We start from the raw sequence: 16,145 nt of genomic DNA, 5'->3' as shown, positions 1-16,145 counted from the left end.
CTGCCTAAATAAATAGTTTTCGTAAAAATATTAGTTTCAAATAGTGTTTAAACAAGACTTACAAAACTGGGAAGAGCAGACCTGTGTTCACTGGATGTGAATTTGATAGGAACTACAATCACAGGTAAAAAGTGTTAACCCCAACTCCCCAAAAAACTGATGCATGAGAGCCAGGATTAAAAGGGAAAGTTTAGGTAAAGTGATTAACTGTATTAATATTTAACCTGATGAAAAACATTTAATGTAATTCGCATTATATTTAATCTGCACCAACATTGCGGATTTTCATAATATAGACATGTTTGGTCATTATTAACTTTTAAATGTATAATTACGCAATCATGAGGAGATTTCTTTGCATGAAAGACCTGCAAATAGTGAATTTACCTGCTACTTTGTTTCTAACAAGGCAGGATACTAATCAGAAAAGAAATGTGGAGGATGTGAAGAGATGATTGACACGTAACTAAGCAACAGAACAGTCTGTTTGTGATAAAGTAGAATCTCCCAAAGCTTAAAGTACAGATGAGATAAAAAATAACTTCTTGATTTTGTTAGCTCATTGCTAGTTTTGTGGTGAACCTGTGCATATCATTAAGAAAAACATGGTTTGCCCTTGTAATCTTTCACTGAAATCTCATAAAGTGCACTTCCTGTTTATTTTCAGTTCAATTCTCAGATTATGTCAGTATTGGGCATGCCTAACATACTTAACCACACCCTTCAAACCGTCCATTTAGACAGCACTATGACAACAAACAGAAATGGTGAGGAGGAGGTGTCTTAGCTTGTATAACTCATCTGAAATCATTCTTCCACTCTTTCTGATAGAAATGCTTACTTTACTATATCCAATCAGCTTGCAAAGGAAAAAACAAGCCACGACCACTGTTTCCCATTTAATATTGTGTTTTTCTAGAACAGGGGTGCCCAAACTATTTCTTATAAAGGGCCAAAAACCAAACCTGATTGAGGGGTTGGGCCAAAAGTAAATATTAGGGTTCATACACATTGTTCCTACCAAAATTCCATGACTTTTCCATGATATTTGCCCAGATTTTCAAATAAATTTTCATGACCTAATGTTTCATGCAATGTCTACATATGTGTGGTAAAAGAAAAACATTGCATGTTCAAATTTATAACTGCATATCGTAAAACACGCAACAATCTATTTAGTTCAGTTTAAATTAATATCTATGTAAAGTTGATTTAGATAATGCTTACACCGCACTAATAATGTGAGAGTATGTGATTGGCCAAGGACAGAAAAGTAGTAAATAACCTATTTTCAAGTGTACAGATATTTGTTTTTCCAAACTTTGTGGGTTTCTTCTGTTTTTTGCAAAACTTTTCCAGGCCTGGAATGAACTTATTACAATAAAAACAAACAATAATAACACGATGGTGTGCAATGCTGAATACATGAGTTAAGCTGAACTTGCCTTTGTCTTGATTTGCTCGTTGATGTCTTGTGTATTGTCCTCTATCTTCGAGTGACTATTTACATTTTTAAAAATCTGATTCATGTACAACAATTAATTGAAACATTTGATTTCAGTTGACTTTTTTTAGCACAAAAATTAAAGTTACGTTAAACTAGAAATAACTATCTCTGTTGACGGCATTTGCCACAACCTTGATTCTAAATCTCCTCTCAAATGAGATTTGACTTTGACCGTTACTTCTGCTCTAGAAATTGTGTCTCTTACGACTACAGTTTATTTATTTATTTTTGTTGTGCATTGCATGTGTCTTTTTCTTTGTACCGCCTTCTTGTGTTCTTTTGTGTTATCCCATAGCCTCCCATTTTAATGTGGTCCAGGCTCTGATTGGCTGCTGGTTGCAGTGGGCTATAAAGGAAACTTCCGGCAGAGTTCGAGAAGCTCATTTGTAGTGCACGGGTTGCTAGAAGTAGAGAGCTCCTTGATTTCCCCACCTCTCCAGCCAAAGACCAAACTGTATTCTTGTACAAATGTCAATGTATGCTTGCAACTTTTTGAGAATTTGAGTTTGTAGGGGTGGCCTGTCTATTAAATTTGATTACTTTTGACTTTATGTTTAGGTAGGAAGGTAAGCTTTCTGTATTTTCTTTAAAGACTTACAGGTTATTTAGTTTATTTATTTTGCAGATTCTCACTTAAATTGCTACTTTTATCTACAAAAAATCTATTCAATTACTCTCAACTGAGCATTTGTTGTCGACTGATGAGGATTTTTTGTGTATCCAAAATAATAATGTTTGTTTTGTTTTTAATGCATCTATTTATTTACTTATATACTGTTAAAAGTCATATACTATCACCAAAGAGCTTATAATTACCAAGAGGCGACACTCAATAGAGCGTTTCAACGCAATAGCAGCGCCCAGCAACAGCCCCGGATTCCGCCATTTTGGAGTGAAAGCGATCGGCTGTCTATTGGATCTTATTGCTGCCGCGATGGCAAACAGCTGCTTTGTTTTTTACTTATTTATTTAAAAACACATTAAAGCTGATACAACCTGAAAGACGACAATACAACACTTACTATTACAATCATCAGCACTTTTTATAGTTTATTTTACAAACTTATAATATTCTGTTGTTCTATTGGAATTTTCATTCAAAAATGCCCGCCTCGCCATCTAGTAGTTTCCCCAAATCGCACTAGAGTTTGTCTTGGTGATTCTATGCTCTTTTTGATCACTACTAATGACTGTGTTTGAAACAAAATAACATCATCGGTTCAGAAAGTATGCGATGTGGGTTACCATGGCCATACTCGTGTTTACTTCAGATGCTGCTAAGCAGCGCCTGGGGAAAGACTGAAGTCTCAATGTGATTTTGTATGTCCTGATAATTCAGGTATGTTTCATAAAAAGTGAATATGTTTATTTTAATTAATGTAAAAACATGTGAGTACACATCCCCTATGGATTTTAAAGTAAATTGCATCTTTACAGTTGTTAATTGAGTAGAGTGATTCAGATGAAAGTACCTGTAAAATGACAGTTGGCTGAAGTTACGTTTGTTATAACTTACTCCTCAATAGATAACATGTGTTTTACTCAGTATGTGATAATTGAACAGAAAATGACTTATTATTTGGATATATTGGTTATATTTGTTAATGTATAAGGTTTATGAGAGTAACATTGGTAATTGGTGTCAAGTGTAAGGGGTACACACACCAAAAGGGCTGCTCGGCGATGCGCCATGCAGAACCATGCATTTTATAACTCATAGAACTATTTTTTTTGGTTTGCCATACATCAGGATGTTTTTGTTCTTTCTGGTTTGTGCCTTCTCTTCCGTTCTTAGTAGGCAGTTCTGCTTATGTTGTCAAATAAACGAATCAACAGATGATTTTTATTTTTTTAAGCTATGACAGACTGTAAGATCTGCTGCAATATTTTCAGACGGGGCGATTCATGTATTGTATCCACAAACACACACAAATATAAAATCCAGCTTTATATATGTATGATAATAAAGAGGGGAGTCTGTCTTTGTAGATGTGCTGTAAAAAAAAAAAAAAAAAACAAAAGATGAATTCTAAACATAGGTTTCTTTCAGAGTACACACAGCGGCGGCGCAAGTCAGCGGCTTTCCGCGACGCCCAGCCACGACTCAGGACACTGTTCATATGTCTGCTGTGCCACAGAGCACCATCTGAATAGTTCCATTTTTAAATAGCATGCAAATGTGTGCGTATGGTGTGCGATACTTTTCAACTGTCATGTGCGCACCGTGTTACATCCGGTGTGTGATGCTCTTACCTGTTACAATTTAAATGATACAAAGAACAGACGCATGATTGTTCTGTGAGCTTAGTAGTTTTATGGTAAAAGGTTATATATAGAGGTATTTACAGAGAAAGAAAACTGAAATAGATGGTTGACAAATTGGTTTGTTGATGGTTGTTTAAAGCATATTCTGTGTCCTACTGATTAAAATACAGAAGGTATAATATTAATATGTGTTAAGAGAGTACAGAGTGTATAAGTATTTGAAGAAATAATCATTGTAAAGAGAAAAACAAAACAAACAAAGGGAACAAATCTCTACGTTTGATTAAATGAAACATGATTGGTGAAGATATTTTTGCATAACATGATTTGTGAGGATATGTTTGCTATAATATGAATGCTAATAAACAGATGCTACTAAGCTGCACCTCGGGAAAGACACTGAAGTCTCAATGTGATTTTGTTTCTCCTGATAATTTAGGCATTTTTAATCTGCCTACGAGTTCCACTGCCGGGGCCTGTAAAATTTGCATAAGATTTTTTTTGTTTGTTTCCCTTGGGAAATCCACCACTGACAACCTTATTTAGTTTATTATAACCAGTGTTGCTTTCTCCTAGACTTGGGGTATAATAGCGTCCCAATCCGAAAAAAAAGGTCATAGTTTCCTGTTTATGTGGACTCTTCTGTTACACACTCAAAAGCATGCCTCTTTTGTTTTTACTTTTAATGCATAATACAAGTAGTATAACTTCTACTCTCTTCTTACCTGACTCACAAACCAGAGGCACAGAGGACAGCCGGCTGCGGGCGCGAGTGATGGGTCTCCTGGGGAACTCGTCTGTAGGGCCTCTATGTGAAGAGTGGCCTGCAGTCCTGTTGTTATGCCCCTCAAAGGAGCTCGGAGTCCTGGCTGAAGCATTTGAGTGCCTGTCCTCCATCTCCTCTGCTCTATGGTTGTCGCCCCCTGTTGGCAGGCCATGGCCACTGCGAGTCCTGTTTTCAGAGCTGGAACGAGACCTGTTGCATGTGCATCGGGTCCTAACCATGTCTCCCGCTCCACCCTGGTCGTCCTGATTGGCTGAGTCCTCTCTCCAGCGGATGGAGCAAACACAGCTGCCAGCAGAGTAGTTTGAAGCAGGCGCAGATCCGCTGTTTCTATCTTTGGCCCCACGCTCAGCCGTCTCAGTGGCCGCCTTCATATCAGCCTTGATCTGCTCGCTGGTCACCTGGCAGCCTTTCTCACAGCTGAGCTCCTGAGGCTGGGGTCCACGTCTGCGCAGCGGAGTTTTCCCTTTACCTGTTGGGATATGACATATATTATTAGCATATATTAAGATCAGATTAGTTAATCATTTAATAATTTAGTTTTTCCCCCCCAAACTTATTTGAATTCTTATTTTATTTATTAATATTTTAATAATTATTTAATTCTTTATTTAATTCACATGTACATAATAGGGAGTGTGATTTATAGAACTGATTTTTTTGTACTGTGATTAATTTTATTCAGGTTATGGAAGTAAAAAAAAAAACAGGTAGAAATGTCTACTTCTGATAAAAATATATATATTTAAAAAAAAACACCCGAAATCAGAAACAAGCTACTTTTAATGTAATTAAGTTAATAATAAAAACATAAAAATAAAAATGCTGAAGGACATCAAATAATTGAAACCTCTAGAACAGGGGTGTCCACATTCGTTACTGGAGCGCCGGTGTCCGGCATAGTTTAGCTCCAACTTCCATTAACACACCTGCCTAGAAGTTTCTCGTATACTAAGAAAGAGCTTGATTAGCTGGTTCGGGTTGGAACTAAAATATGCAGGACATCGCCCCCCCCAGGACTGAGTTTGGACACCCCTGCTCTAGAATATAAAGTAATTATGTAAAAGCTCATTCATTTAATAGTATAACATTATGTTAGAACAGGTTTAACTGATAAAGGTGAACAGATTTTAGATTTAATAGAGTATTTGTAAATGTTGACAATAATAAGATTACTGAATGATTAGAAATATTAACTATAAAGTTAAATAATGGTAAAAAAGAAAGTTAATAATAAACATGTTTAATTTTTTGTTGTTGATGTAATTACATTTTTACACTAATCTGTGCTACTTTTAGATGCTAAATATTTGACACCATCTAAAGCCAGGGCATAAAAGATAAAGATTTCTTTTCCTACAAAGATTTATGAAAAATCAATTTTTACTATTTTAAACATCAGCAAAGGTGCATTATACTGGTCTGAAGCAACAGACATTAATATTTATATAGACAAAGATGATACAATTTGAATCAAGCAATGTAACTAAACCTAAAGCCATTAAAAAAATAAAAAAAATATATAAATATATATAATAACATTATTTATGGCATTATTTATTATAGGGCTTACAATCCCATTGTGTCCGTTATTCGTATAAGACATTAAACCGAGGTCCTGACTCTCTGTGGTCATTAAAAAATCCCATGGCACTTCTCGTAAAGAGTAGGGTTATAACCCTGGTGTGTCCTGGCCAAAGTACCTCCATCGGCCCTTTCCCATCATGGCCTCCCAATCATCCCCATCCACCAAATTGGCTGTATCATTGTCTCTTCACTCCACTAATAGCTGGTGTGTGGTAAGCGCATTGGCGCCGTTATCCTGTGGCTGCCATCGCATCATCCAAGTGGATGCTGCACACTGGTGGTGGTGTGGAGAGACCCAACTGATGATTGTGAAGCACTTACACTATAAGTGCGCTATATAAATAAATATTACATTACATTGGTTCCCTCTCTATCAGAAATAAACATGGGACAGAAGTATAATGAAAAAGACCATAAGCAGCAAAAACAAAAAAACAACAACAAAAACTATACATGGTATAGCGGCTATAACGCTCTGTAAATACCTCACATATTGTACATAGGGAAACAAGAAACATGGCTCATTGCAAAACATTCCATTGTTACTTATACACTATCCATGACTCTAGAGTGCGACTAATTAGGTTGCATGTAAGCACTATCTCTCAATGGTGCAACTAAAAAATTTTGAGGTTGCACCGGTGCGACAAGCCATTTGAGAGCAATAAATAAAAAAATGCATCAGTGACTGAAGTTGAAGAACAGACACACGTTAGGCCCATGTTGTTGTTTAAAAAAATCAGAGATAGTGAAGGGCGTTATGAAAAATGCAATGTGGTCAAAATTTTGGCTGCAATAAACTTTTGTGCTGGTGCACCTAAAAAAAGAATGTGTGGAGCACAAATGCTACCAGTGCAAAAAGTTATTCTAGAACCCCGAGTTGCCTGTATGCAATAACCATTTCTGATTATGAGGATTTTAAACATTCATTACCATGTGGAGTCCCAGCGGTACTGCTCTTGCCCTGGGCCTCTGTCTCAGGGTACTGGCCTTGAGAGCGTGCAGCAGCCGGAGTTCTGACTGGACTGTACTCATCCTCACTGTCAGAGTCCGACACCACCACAGACGGCTTCTTTACTGATGTCTGAACGCCACTAGGCCCTGAGTGAAGTTGTAGAAGACAGACGTAAATGGTTTAAATCACAAACACACCCTGCCTGTTCGCATTATTCACTGAAAAAATGCTGGGTTCCACATAATCGATTTGTGATGCGACAACATGATGGAATTAAGTTAACTACTTAATTGTTACAAATTTAAGTGGATTGGACATAAAACAATTAAACCCTAAGGATTGTGTTGTTTAAGCTCAGTTTAAAATCTGTTTTAACTAATAGTAAATGTCATTTTTTGAGTGTTTATATGATTTCTTCAGACCAGCTTGTTCTTCATCCTGTTCAAGAGAAGGATTTGGAGTCTGACTGGAACTCTGGTTCTCCTCCTGTGGATTGGCAGCCACAAGAACTGGCTCGGGCTCCATGTTTTCTGCCACCATGCCCTCCACAACTGGAATCTCTGCTGGAAGGCACGAGAAGTCAATTCATATCTTTAAGCAACCAAATAATTATCAAAGACTAGACATACATTAAATACATACATTATAAAAAACATGCAGGTGGAACATTTTAATTGGTTATTTGATCAGTCTCCTATAATAACAAGGGCTGCATGTGTATAATAAAATTTAGATAAACACTGCAATATTTGCAATAATTATTACAATTTAAAATCAACTGTTATCTACTTGAATATATTTAAAATTGCTATTTATTCCTGTGATGATAAAGCAGAATTTTCTGCAACCATTTATACAGTTTTAAATGTCACATAACTCATCCGTAACGTGTTTTAATTCATTTAAAAATGTTAGAAATGTGACTCTTACATCTTTATATTTAAATTATCTTTGTATAAATTGTGCCTACATCTGTTTTCCCCTTTTGATCAATTTGAATTTTCTTAATACATTAATTCATTATTAGTGTAAATACGTACCTTCCGGGCCACGGTGGTTCTGCTGAGGCACATTTTCGACCTGATTGTCATTGTTATTTGGTGGAATGTTTGCATCGTTATTGTTCTGGTGATTGTTGTTATTATTGTTGTCATTATCATTGTTGGAATTCTGATTACTGACGAGAGCAGACGATACGCCAATACCAGTGCCTGCACTGAGTCCCACACGTGCACATCCCTATGGCAAACAAAACAGTAGCATACCTTACAACTTTTCAACTCTTGTAGCATTGATGAGTTTATTTTGAAAAAAAGATCCTGAATTGTTTATTTACACAAAAGTAATCAAAGTGACAGTGTCTTGACAAAGAATGCACATAACTGTCCACTGTTTTTATTGGTCGATAGTGTCATGCTCACCTTGGGAGGTTCACGAAACATCTGGTCCAGAGAGATGAATTCCAGGCTGGGAAGCAGCTCAATGAACTGACTGAATGACTCCAGCTTGATAGCATGACAGCGCACCAGAGTGAGGTCCACCAGCCGACTCCAGCGAGAGTGGTCTGCAACAGAAAAGATATTTACGAAAACTTCAATTTGCTTCAAATCAAATGTTAATCGACAAAAGGAGAACATTTAGAGACATATGATTTCTGCAATTTGGAAAATACTGAGAAAAAAAGAAATGTAAAAAATGGTTTCACTTTATTTAGCAAGTATGTACTCTATAGTTTATTTACCAAGGAATGTATTGGTAGTATAATTGCATGGGTTAAGTTTACCTTTATTATAAGATTTTACTAGACTGTAAAATAAGATTATGAAAGCTATTATCGTAAAAAAATAAGACAAATTTAAGATTAAAGGGCACCTATTTTGCCCCTTTTTTACAAGATGTAAAAATAAATCTCTGATGTCTCCAGAGCGTGAATGTGAAGTTTCAGCTCAAATTACCCAACAACTCATGTATTATAACTCTTTGAAACTGCCCATTTTAGGCTTTGATCTTAATTATGCCCTTTTGGTGATTATCGCTTTAAATTTAAATGAGATTGTGCTCTTTTCAGAGGAAGGTGGAGCTACGAATGCCTGTGCGTCAGCATAATGGCCATTTCAAAAACAAGCCTAACATTAACATATGCTAATAGGAGAGAGATTGTCACTATTGGGTGGGGCTTTCCCCCTCTGATAACATATCGAAAGGGAGAAAGTCAATCAAAATATTTTAATGAAGTGTGGTCACAAAAAATAAATACATACAAGATAAATACATTTCTTCCGTTAGAAATTGATTATATTCACAAACTGTTGCTACACCACTGTTTCAACCCCTTATAGAAGTAATATTTGTGAAAAAGTTTTAAAAGTAGAAAATGCTGTACAGTGTGTGTGAATATTAATGCTAACTATATGGAAATCGAATGTACACAAAGAACCAAGTAAGGCTTTTTTTCATAAAATTGTTACACACTGCTCCTCCAACGTTTCATTTCAACAGTAAACCTTGTGTACCAATTTGTTTGCCAAAATTTGATTCTTACATTTTAAAGAATTTATTATTTAAATTAAACCATAAAGTAATCATTAAAAAAAACTTTTGTAAAGCCTTTGCTTTTAAAAAAATATCCAAAAGTATATCTTTTGAACAAAATTTAAAGTAAAAATACTGAAATGCTATAAAAAGTAATGATTTGGGGAAAAAAAAAATAAGGGCCCTAGACAATTCAGACACTGCAGATGGAAATGGTCACTCTTTAATAAAACATAAAACAGTCTAATGTACAATCATTCTCAGCTTACAAACATGCATAAATGATGATGAACCCATTACCTGTGATCCAGTTGTGTGGGTTGTGAAGATGTGGGCAGTTATAAATAACCAGATACTTGATGGAGGTAAACACTTCATTAACAGCCTTCATTCCAATGTCTGTGATGATTCCTGGATTCTCAATCACATCAGCAAGACCGTATTTCACTAGCTCTGCATGGCTCATGTTACCTGTGTGAAACAACATAGCAATTAACTGAAGGGCTAGTTCACCCTTACCCCTCCCCAAAACAAATATGTCATCATTTACTAATACTCCTGCAGTTCCAAATCCAACCTTTGCCTTCTGTTAATCATCAAAACACTAATGGAAATATATTTAACAAAACCTGAGATATATTTACCTGTATTGAAAATCCCATTTCACTAAAACTTTAAAAACTACTTTGAAAAGTTCATTAAAACATCACAAAGTAAATCTTTATGAATCTTTCACACAAATCATCTTGATGACCCACTAGTGTTGTCAGGATACTGGAATTTGTAACTTCGATACAATACCAAAAAAAAAATTTAAAATCGGTATTCGATACTTTTCCTCACAGCATTGAAAACTATCACAAGATAAAATGTAATTGTCCACACTTTTATACAATTAATCTGAAGACTCACTAGTGTTGTTACAATACTGGAATTTGTAACTTTGATACAATACCAAGAAAAATATTGATATTTGATATTATTTTCGATGCTATGAGGAAAAGTAAAACAACCTAGAATTGTGATCTTTCACACTTTCACATGATTGTAAAAGACCCACTAGTGATATGAAGACCCACTAGTGTTATCAATATACTGAAATTTGTAATTTTAATACAATACCATGGGGAAATGATATTCGATACCGTTTTCTATACTGCGAGTAAAAATATCACAAGATAAAATGTGATCTTTCATACAACTCATCTGAAGACCCCCTAGTGTTGTCAAGATACAGGAATTTGTAACTTCAATACAATTCCAGGAAAAATATCAATATTCCATACCATTTTTGATACTGTAAGGAAAAGTATAAGATAAAATTTGATCTTCCACACTTTCATACAATTCATCTGAAGACCCACTAGTGTTGTCAAGAATCTTGAATTTGTAACTTCGATACGGTTCCAAGCAAAATAACGATATTCGATACCGATTTCGATACTGCGAAAAAAAAACTATCACAAGATAAAATGTGATCTTCCACACTTTCATACAATTCACCTGAAGACCCACTAGTGCTGTCACCATAGTCGAATTTCTAACTTCGATTTTTTACCAAGAAAAATATTTATATTCCATATCATTTTTTTAGTACTGTGAGGGAAAGTGTCTCAAGATAAAATGTGATCTTTCAAATATACAATAAAAATTACTTACATTGCAACAAAAACTCATCAACATATCCAAGGTGCAAAGTCTCGAACTGGGGGAACTCCAGTTCAGCCATCTTCAGTGCGGAGAAAACCCCATCTTTGGTTAAGGAAGGCTGGATGCGAACTTCATGCAACCTGGACAACCAAAGTAAATTCTGTCAACATCTCTGATTTGCACCAGAAAATGTTTCGTTTATAATGTTCTTTAAACTGACTTACCTGCGAGCAGCAGTAATGATGAGGTAACCCAGATCCACTTCAAGTGCATTTTTACAGGCACCAAATACAATTGTGTGCAAATTGCGAAAACCCCCTAGAAGAGCAAAAGTGTCTCAGACTTAACACACACTTTTCTTGTTTGAAATATTTAAAGACAAAACAATATTTGAGTGTGAAAAAAAAAAAAGAAATTGAAAAAGCAACATTAAAGAAGAGCTGTAGGATTCTGAATAAATTGACAATTATTTGTTTCTCTAACACATGGCTTCCCACTCTAAAAAGACATAAAATCTTCTAGAATTAGATGATAAAAAATATAATCACTTCAGTCCATTTTAAAGAATTAAAATAATTTGACGGTTATTAAAAAACTGGTTTGAGTGAATGATTTCAATGGGCCACTCATAATAATTGTTTAATTGCTGATGACTTAAAGTTACTTTCCAAAGGTGATTTACATCAAGTCTACACCAAATGCAGAGGCACGGTGCAAACTGAGATGACTAAATGATTATCAAAAGTTTAGTAGACACAGCTAAATCACCATTTGGGAGTAAGATTGAGAAATTTTTACAATTCTAAATTGCAGTTTTGACTACAATACAATTTTAATTCAGCAACTGTGATATGCCTCACACAACCCCATATCAGAAAAGGTTGGGACAGTAAGGAAAAAGCAAATAAAACATGAAAGTAGTGATTTCCAAATTTACTTTGACTTGTATGACAATATGAACACAAATATTTCATGTTTTGTCTGGACAAATTAATTTAACTTTTAAATCTACATCCTTTGCTGTCATTCAGATCTGCAACACATTCCAACTTGACTGGCCTGTCTCCAGTCCCGACCTGTTTCCATTAGAGAATGTGTGGTGCATTTTAAAGTAAAAAATGTGACAATGAAGACCTGTTGCCCTTCCTTAGACTTGTTTGCAGGAAGAATGGGACAAAATTACACTTGAAACACTCCATCACCTGGGTTCTTCAGTCCCTAAACGTATTTTAAGTGTTGTGAAAAGGAATGGCAACATTACAAAGTGGTAAATGCTTTACTGTTACAACTTTATATGTACGTTAAATTGGAATATGTGTTTATTAAAAAATAGAAAAACTATAAAAATCATGGGGAACACATTACATAATGTTTGTTGCATAGTGTGCAATGAAATAAAGCAAATTTAGAAACCACTACTTTCTTTTTTTTTATTTGCGTTTTCCATACTGTCCCAGCTTTTTCTGATTTGGGGTTGTATTTACACAGAGTTACCAAAATATTCTTCGTACCTGACCTCCAGCTATCTTCCACCACATGCTGAATCAGTCCCCCTAAGAAGGGCACCCTCACCAGCTCCAGCTGCTCTAGGTTGCGGGCAGAGGCCAAACCGGTGACAAGAGGCACATACTTAAGAGAATTAGTGGGACCGGCGCAGTTTCTCATGACGAACGTGCGCAAGTTAACACAGAGAAAGTCTTTGAAGGGCTGAGGTTTAGTGAGGCGCACCCATTTCAGGTACAGGTGCCGGAGCATAGACAGACAGGGGATCTCTGGCACATTGACACCTAAAGGGTGGGGAAAAAAAACAGAATGGTTTGTTACAATGTAAACAAGATGTACGATTGAAAACAGGCCTAAAAATTGATTCAGATTTACCAATTTAATTTAAGATCTATCTTACCTGTACAACAAAAAATTCAATTCAAGCTCAAGAATTAATTCTACATTTACTGACTTAAACTGAGATTTAATAAAAATGCTGTTGATGTATTTTTAAAACGATCAGTGAACATTTTATTAAACAGAACTCTCCTCTCTATTTGATCAGATGAATGGAAATAAATATACATTATATAAGATATAGGGGTCTTTTGAAGTAAAAGTTCCCCTGTTTTTTTTTACACATGTAGACTTTAAATAGATCAAATCAATTCTAGAGGTATAAAAACAATTATAAAACATATTCAATTTTTTTAGCCCAACCCTGTTCCAGGAGGCACACTAACAGCAGATATTTTGGATGTCTCCCTTATCTGACCCAATAGTTTCAGCATTTGGAGTGTATTTTAATGTTCTGATTAGTTGATTCAGATGTGTTTGATTTGGGAGAGGTTGAAAATGTGTTCTGTTGGTGTGCCTTCAGAAACAGGGTTGGGAAAGACTGGTTTAGAGACAAAAAATAATAATCTTGGTTGATTGACCGGAACTGCACTTAACTTTTTAACTACACCTTTTAACTACAAAACAGAATACATTGTTTTTGTATACTGTATGTTTTTGTGACATATTTAAATATCTAAATGACCACTTAAAAAATCCAAAAGGATAATAAAACAAATCAAATTTTTTTCCCAGCATTAATGGAAAATAGTTGCCAACTGAAAGCAATCTGAAACTCACCGACAAGATGAAGTGTCTGGATTTTAGCTGCAGCTGGAATGGTGAGTTTATTCTCTGAGGGAATAGGAAAGGCCCCATTCCGGTTCCTGAACTTCCCTAAAATGTGAACCTGAGGCATGTAGTTCCATACGGCCTCCACCAGCTCCAAATGCGACGTCTCCACACCCTGGAAGTGCAAATATCAGGTTCATTTTTGAAAACAAAGATAACTGACAACCTTCTCCATAAAATGAAATGGCTATGGACTCACTATAAGGTTGGGACAGGCCTGCAGAGCTTCTAAAACACCGGGAATACTGAAGGCCTCATAACCTCTGACCCTCCTTCTCTCTAGGTAACGTGGATGAAGACCATACAGCTGCTCCAAATCAGGCATCTTCTTCATCAGCATGAGGAAACTGGAATCTGTGAAACCTGAGATATACACATGTCAGTTTAAACTATAGCATTTACAGCGGTGGCTATAATAATTAAAAGACTTGACATATTTTTAGAGATTTCAGTTGCCTTTTTATGCACAAATCACACAAATTTAATATCTGCCTAGTTATTATTAAGCTCTATATGCCATAGAATAAAGACATCATGAGAAGATTTAGGGTATTCTCTTTACAAACAAACATGCAAGCTAGGCATTTTTTTGCTGTCAATGTCATACAATCATGTTCCATCACAAAATCTAAAGTAAAGCCTTTGGCATTGGATAACATTAATATTGAAGCTCTTAGGCAATATACTGAAACTATTATGGAGAGATGTGCTGCTTTAATTGCTGAAGAAGGTGAACATACCAAATATTAAAAGTAGATAAAAATACTTTTTCTGATAAGTGTTGTGCTCAGAGCTATTTTCAACTAATTCAACTAATTTGGCCACTGTTGTAGGTGTGTCTTAAACTATACATACTATGGTTTTAGGTGTTGTGTTAGATTCACAGACTTGGACTACCATTTAAAAAATAATTCACATAATTTTACATCATTCATACAGAAATACACTGATATATTTGCATGGCGAAACTCAGTCTGGCTATCTTGTTAAATAGATATATGCATCAATTTAGTCTTAGGTCTCCTATAGTTATGGTAACACTAACTATACTGAAAGTAGGGCTGGGCAATTTGGCCTAAAATAAAAATCTTGATTAATTGAACATTTTAACTCTATTACAGTTAATGGACTATTATTTTATTGATTCATTTAGATTTTTTTGCCCTTATAGTTCACTGACAAGTTTTGTACAGTAAATATGCTCACATATTACAAGTAAGAGATTTTTGAATGAATGAATACTTAATTGCTTGATTTATTATCTATAATTATTCATTAAACATCAGTGTTGAACAACTGAAATTAAAACAGACATTGCCTAAAACCAACAGTCATTCTTTTCTTAAATAAAACTGAAAATAAATAACTTGCACTTTGGGAAACAAAATTTTACATTTTTAATATTTTTCATATTAAAAGTAGAAAATAAGCAGTATTACTTCTAAATAAAAAAACTCTTGTATATTCTGTAAACAATATTTTAAATAGTGCATTTCTTGAATCTTCTGGAAAACAAATATTGTAATGTAAATAATAATTTTATTGTAATAGAAAATCATCCCTGGATCAGCTTCCAATCACTGTGAATGTAATGCAAACATGCGCCTTGTAGTAAAATTTTTTGAGAGGTGGGTGGGTATGCAAGCTCACAAAGACTGTGTCAGACCATACCCGTGAATTCGACACAAAATATAAATCAGCCTTAACAGAACAGGGTCACGTGACTCCACATGCGGTAGGGGAAGTACATGAAAAAATTGACCTGGAAAAATTATGATTGAATATAGATTCTGAATGTCGACTTCGATCACTCACCAAGCCCTGACTGAAAGTCTAATGAAAATTTTTTAATACACAAACACATGATAGAGTGATCAAGTCTGACAGAAACTTTCAAAATGACTCTCGGTCAGTGTTTTACTATATCAGGTTCATAAGTATGATACCTTTCAGAAGCAGAGTCATAGCTTGGATTGCACATTATTTTAAGTTAAATTATAAAAAGGGCTAAATCTCTTTAAACTATATATCAGAGAAACCATCTGGCACCAACTAGTTAGGGTGTCATTTTTTAATACAAATATAAAGATACAACTGAAATCAATAATTAGAATTAAATAATCTTTTATAGTGTGCAATTTTTGACAAAGAAATACTCAAACATGCAAATAGTTTTTTTTTTTTTTTTTTTG

At 35.0% G+C, this 16,145-nt stretch overlaps 1 protein-coding gene across 4 annotated transcripts in view; it reads right to left on the bottom strand.

Moving 5' to 3' along the window:
• fbxo38 (F-box protein 38) overlaps nucleotides 1-16,145 on the bottom strand; it is a 31,167-nt gene that overhangs the window by 10,975 nt on the left and 4,047 nt on the right. For 2 of the 4 annotated variants that reach the window (XR_015506950.1, NM_001433086.2), the window contains 11 exon segments: nucleotides 14,153-14,316; nucleotides 13,903-14,068; nucleotides 12,792-13,067; nucleotides 11,505-11,598; nucleotides 11,290-11,420; nucleotides 9,931-10,101; nucleotides 8,520-8,662; nucleotides 8,139-8,337; nucleotides 7,521-7,661; nucleotides 7,077-7,244; nucleotides 4,498-5,028 (listed from right to left, as the gene is read on the bottom strand). Coding sequence is in view for 2 of the 4 variants with exons in the window: in NM_001433086.2 (NP_001420015.2) it covers nucleotides 4,498-5,028; nucleotides 7,077-7,244; nucleotides 7,521-7,661; nucleotides 8,139-8,337; nucleotides 8,520-8,662; nucleotides 9,931-10,101; nucleotides 11,290-11,420; nucleotides 11,505-11,598; nucleotides 12,792-13,067; nucleotides 13,903-14,068; nucleotides 14,153-14,316 (2,184 nt within the window). In the remaining 2 variants the exon portion in view is untranslated. 4 annotated transcript variants of the gene reach the window in all.

Source organism: Danio rerio, chromosome 14 (assembly GCF_052040795.2).
Source record: "Danio rerio strain M-AB ecotype USA chromosome 14, GRCz13ab, whole genome shotgun sequence".
Lineage (NCBI taxonomy): Eukaryota > Metazoa > Chordata > Actinopteri > Cypriniformes > Danionidae > Danio > Danio rerio.
Note: the sequence above shows the minus strand (reverse complement) of the source record. Positions and strands in the feature narration are given on the sequence as shown.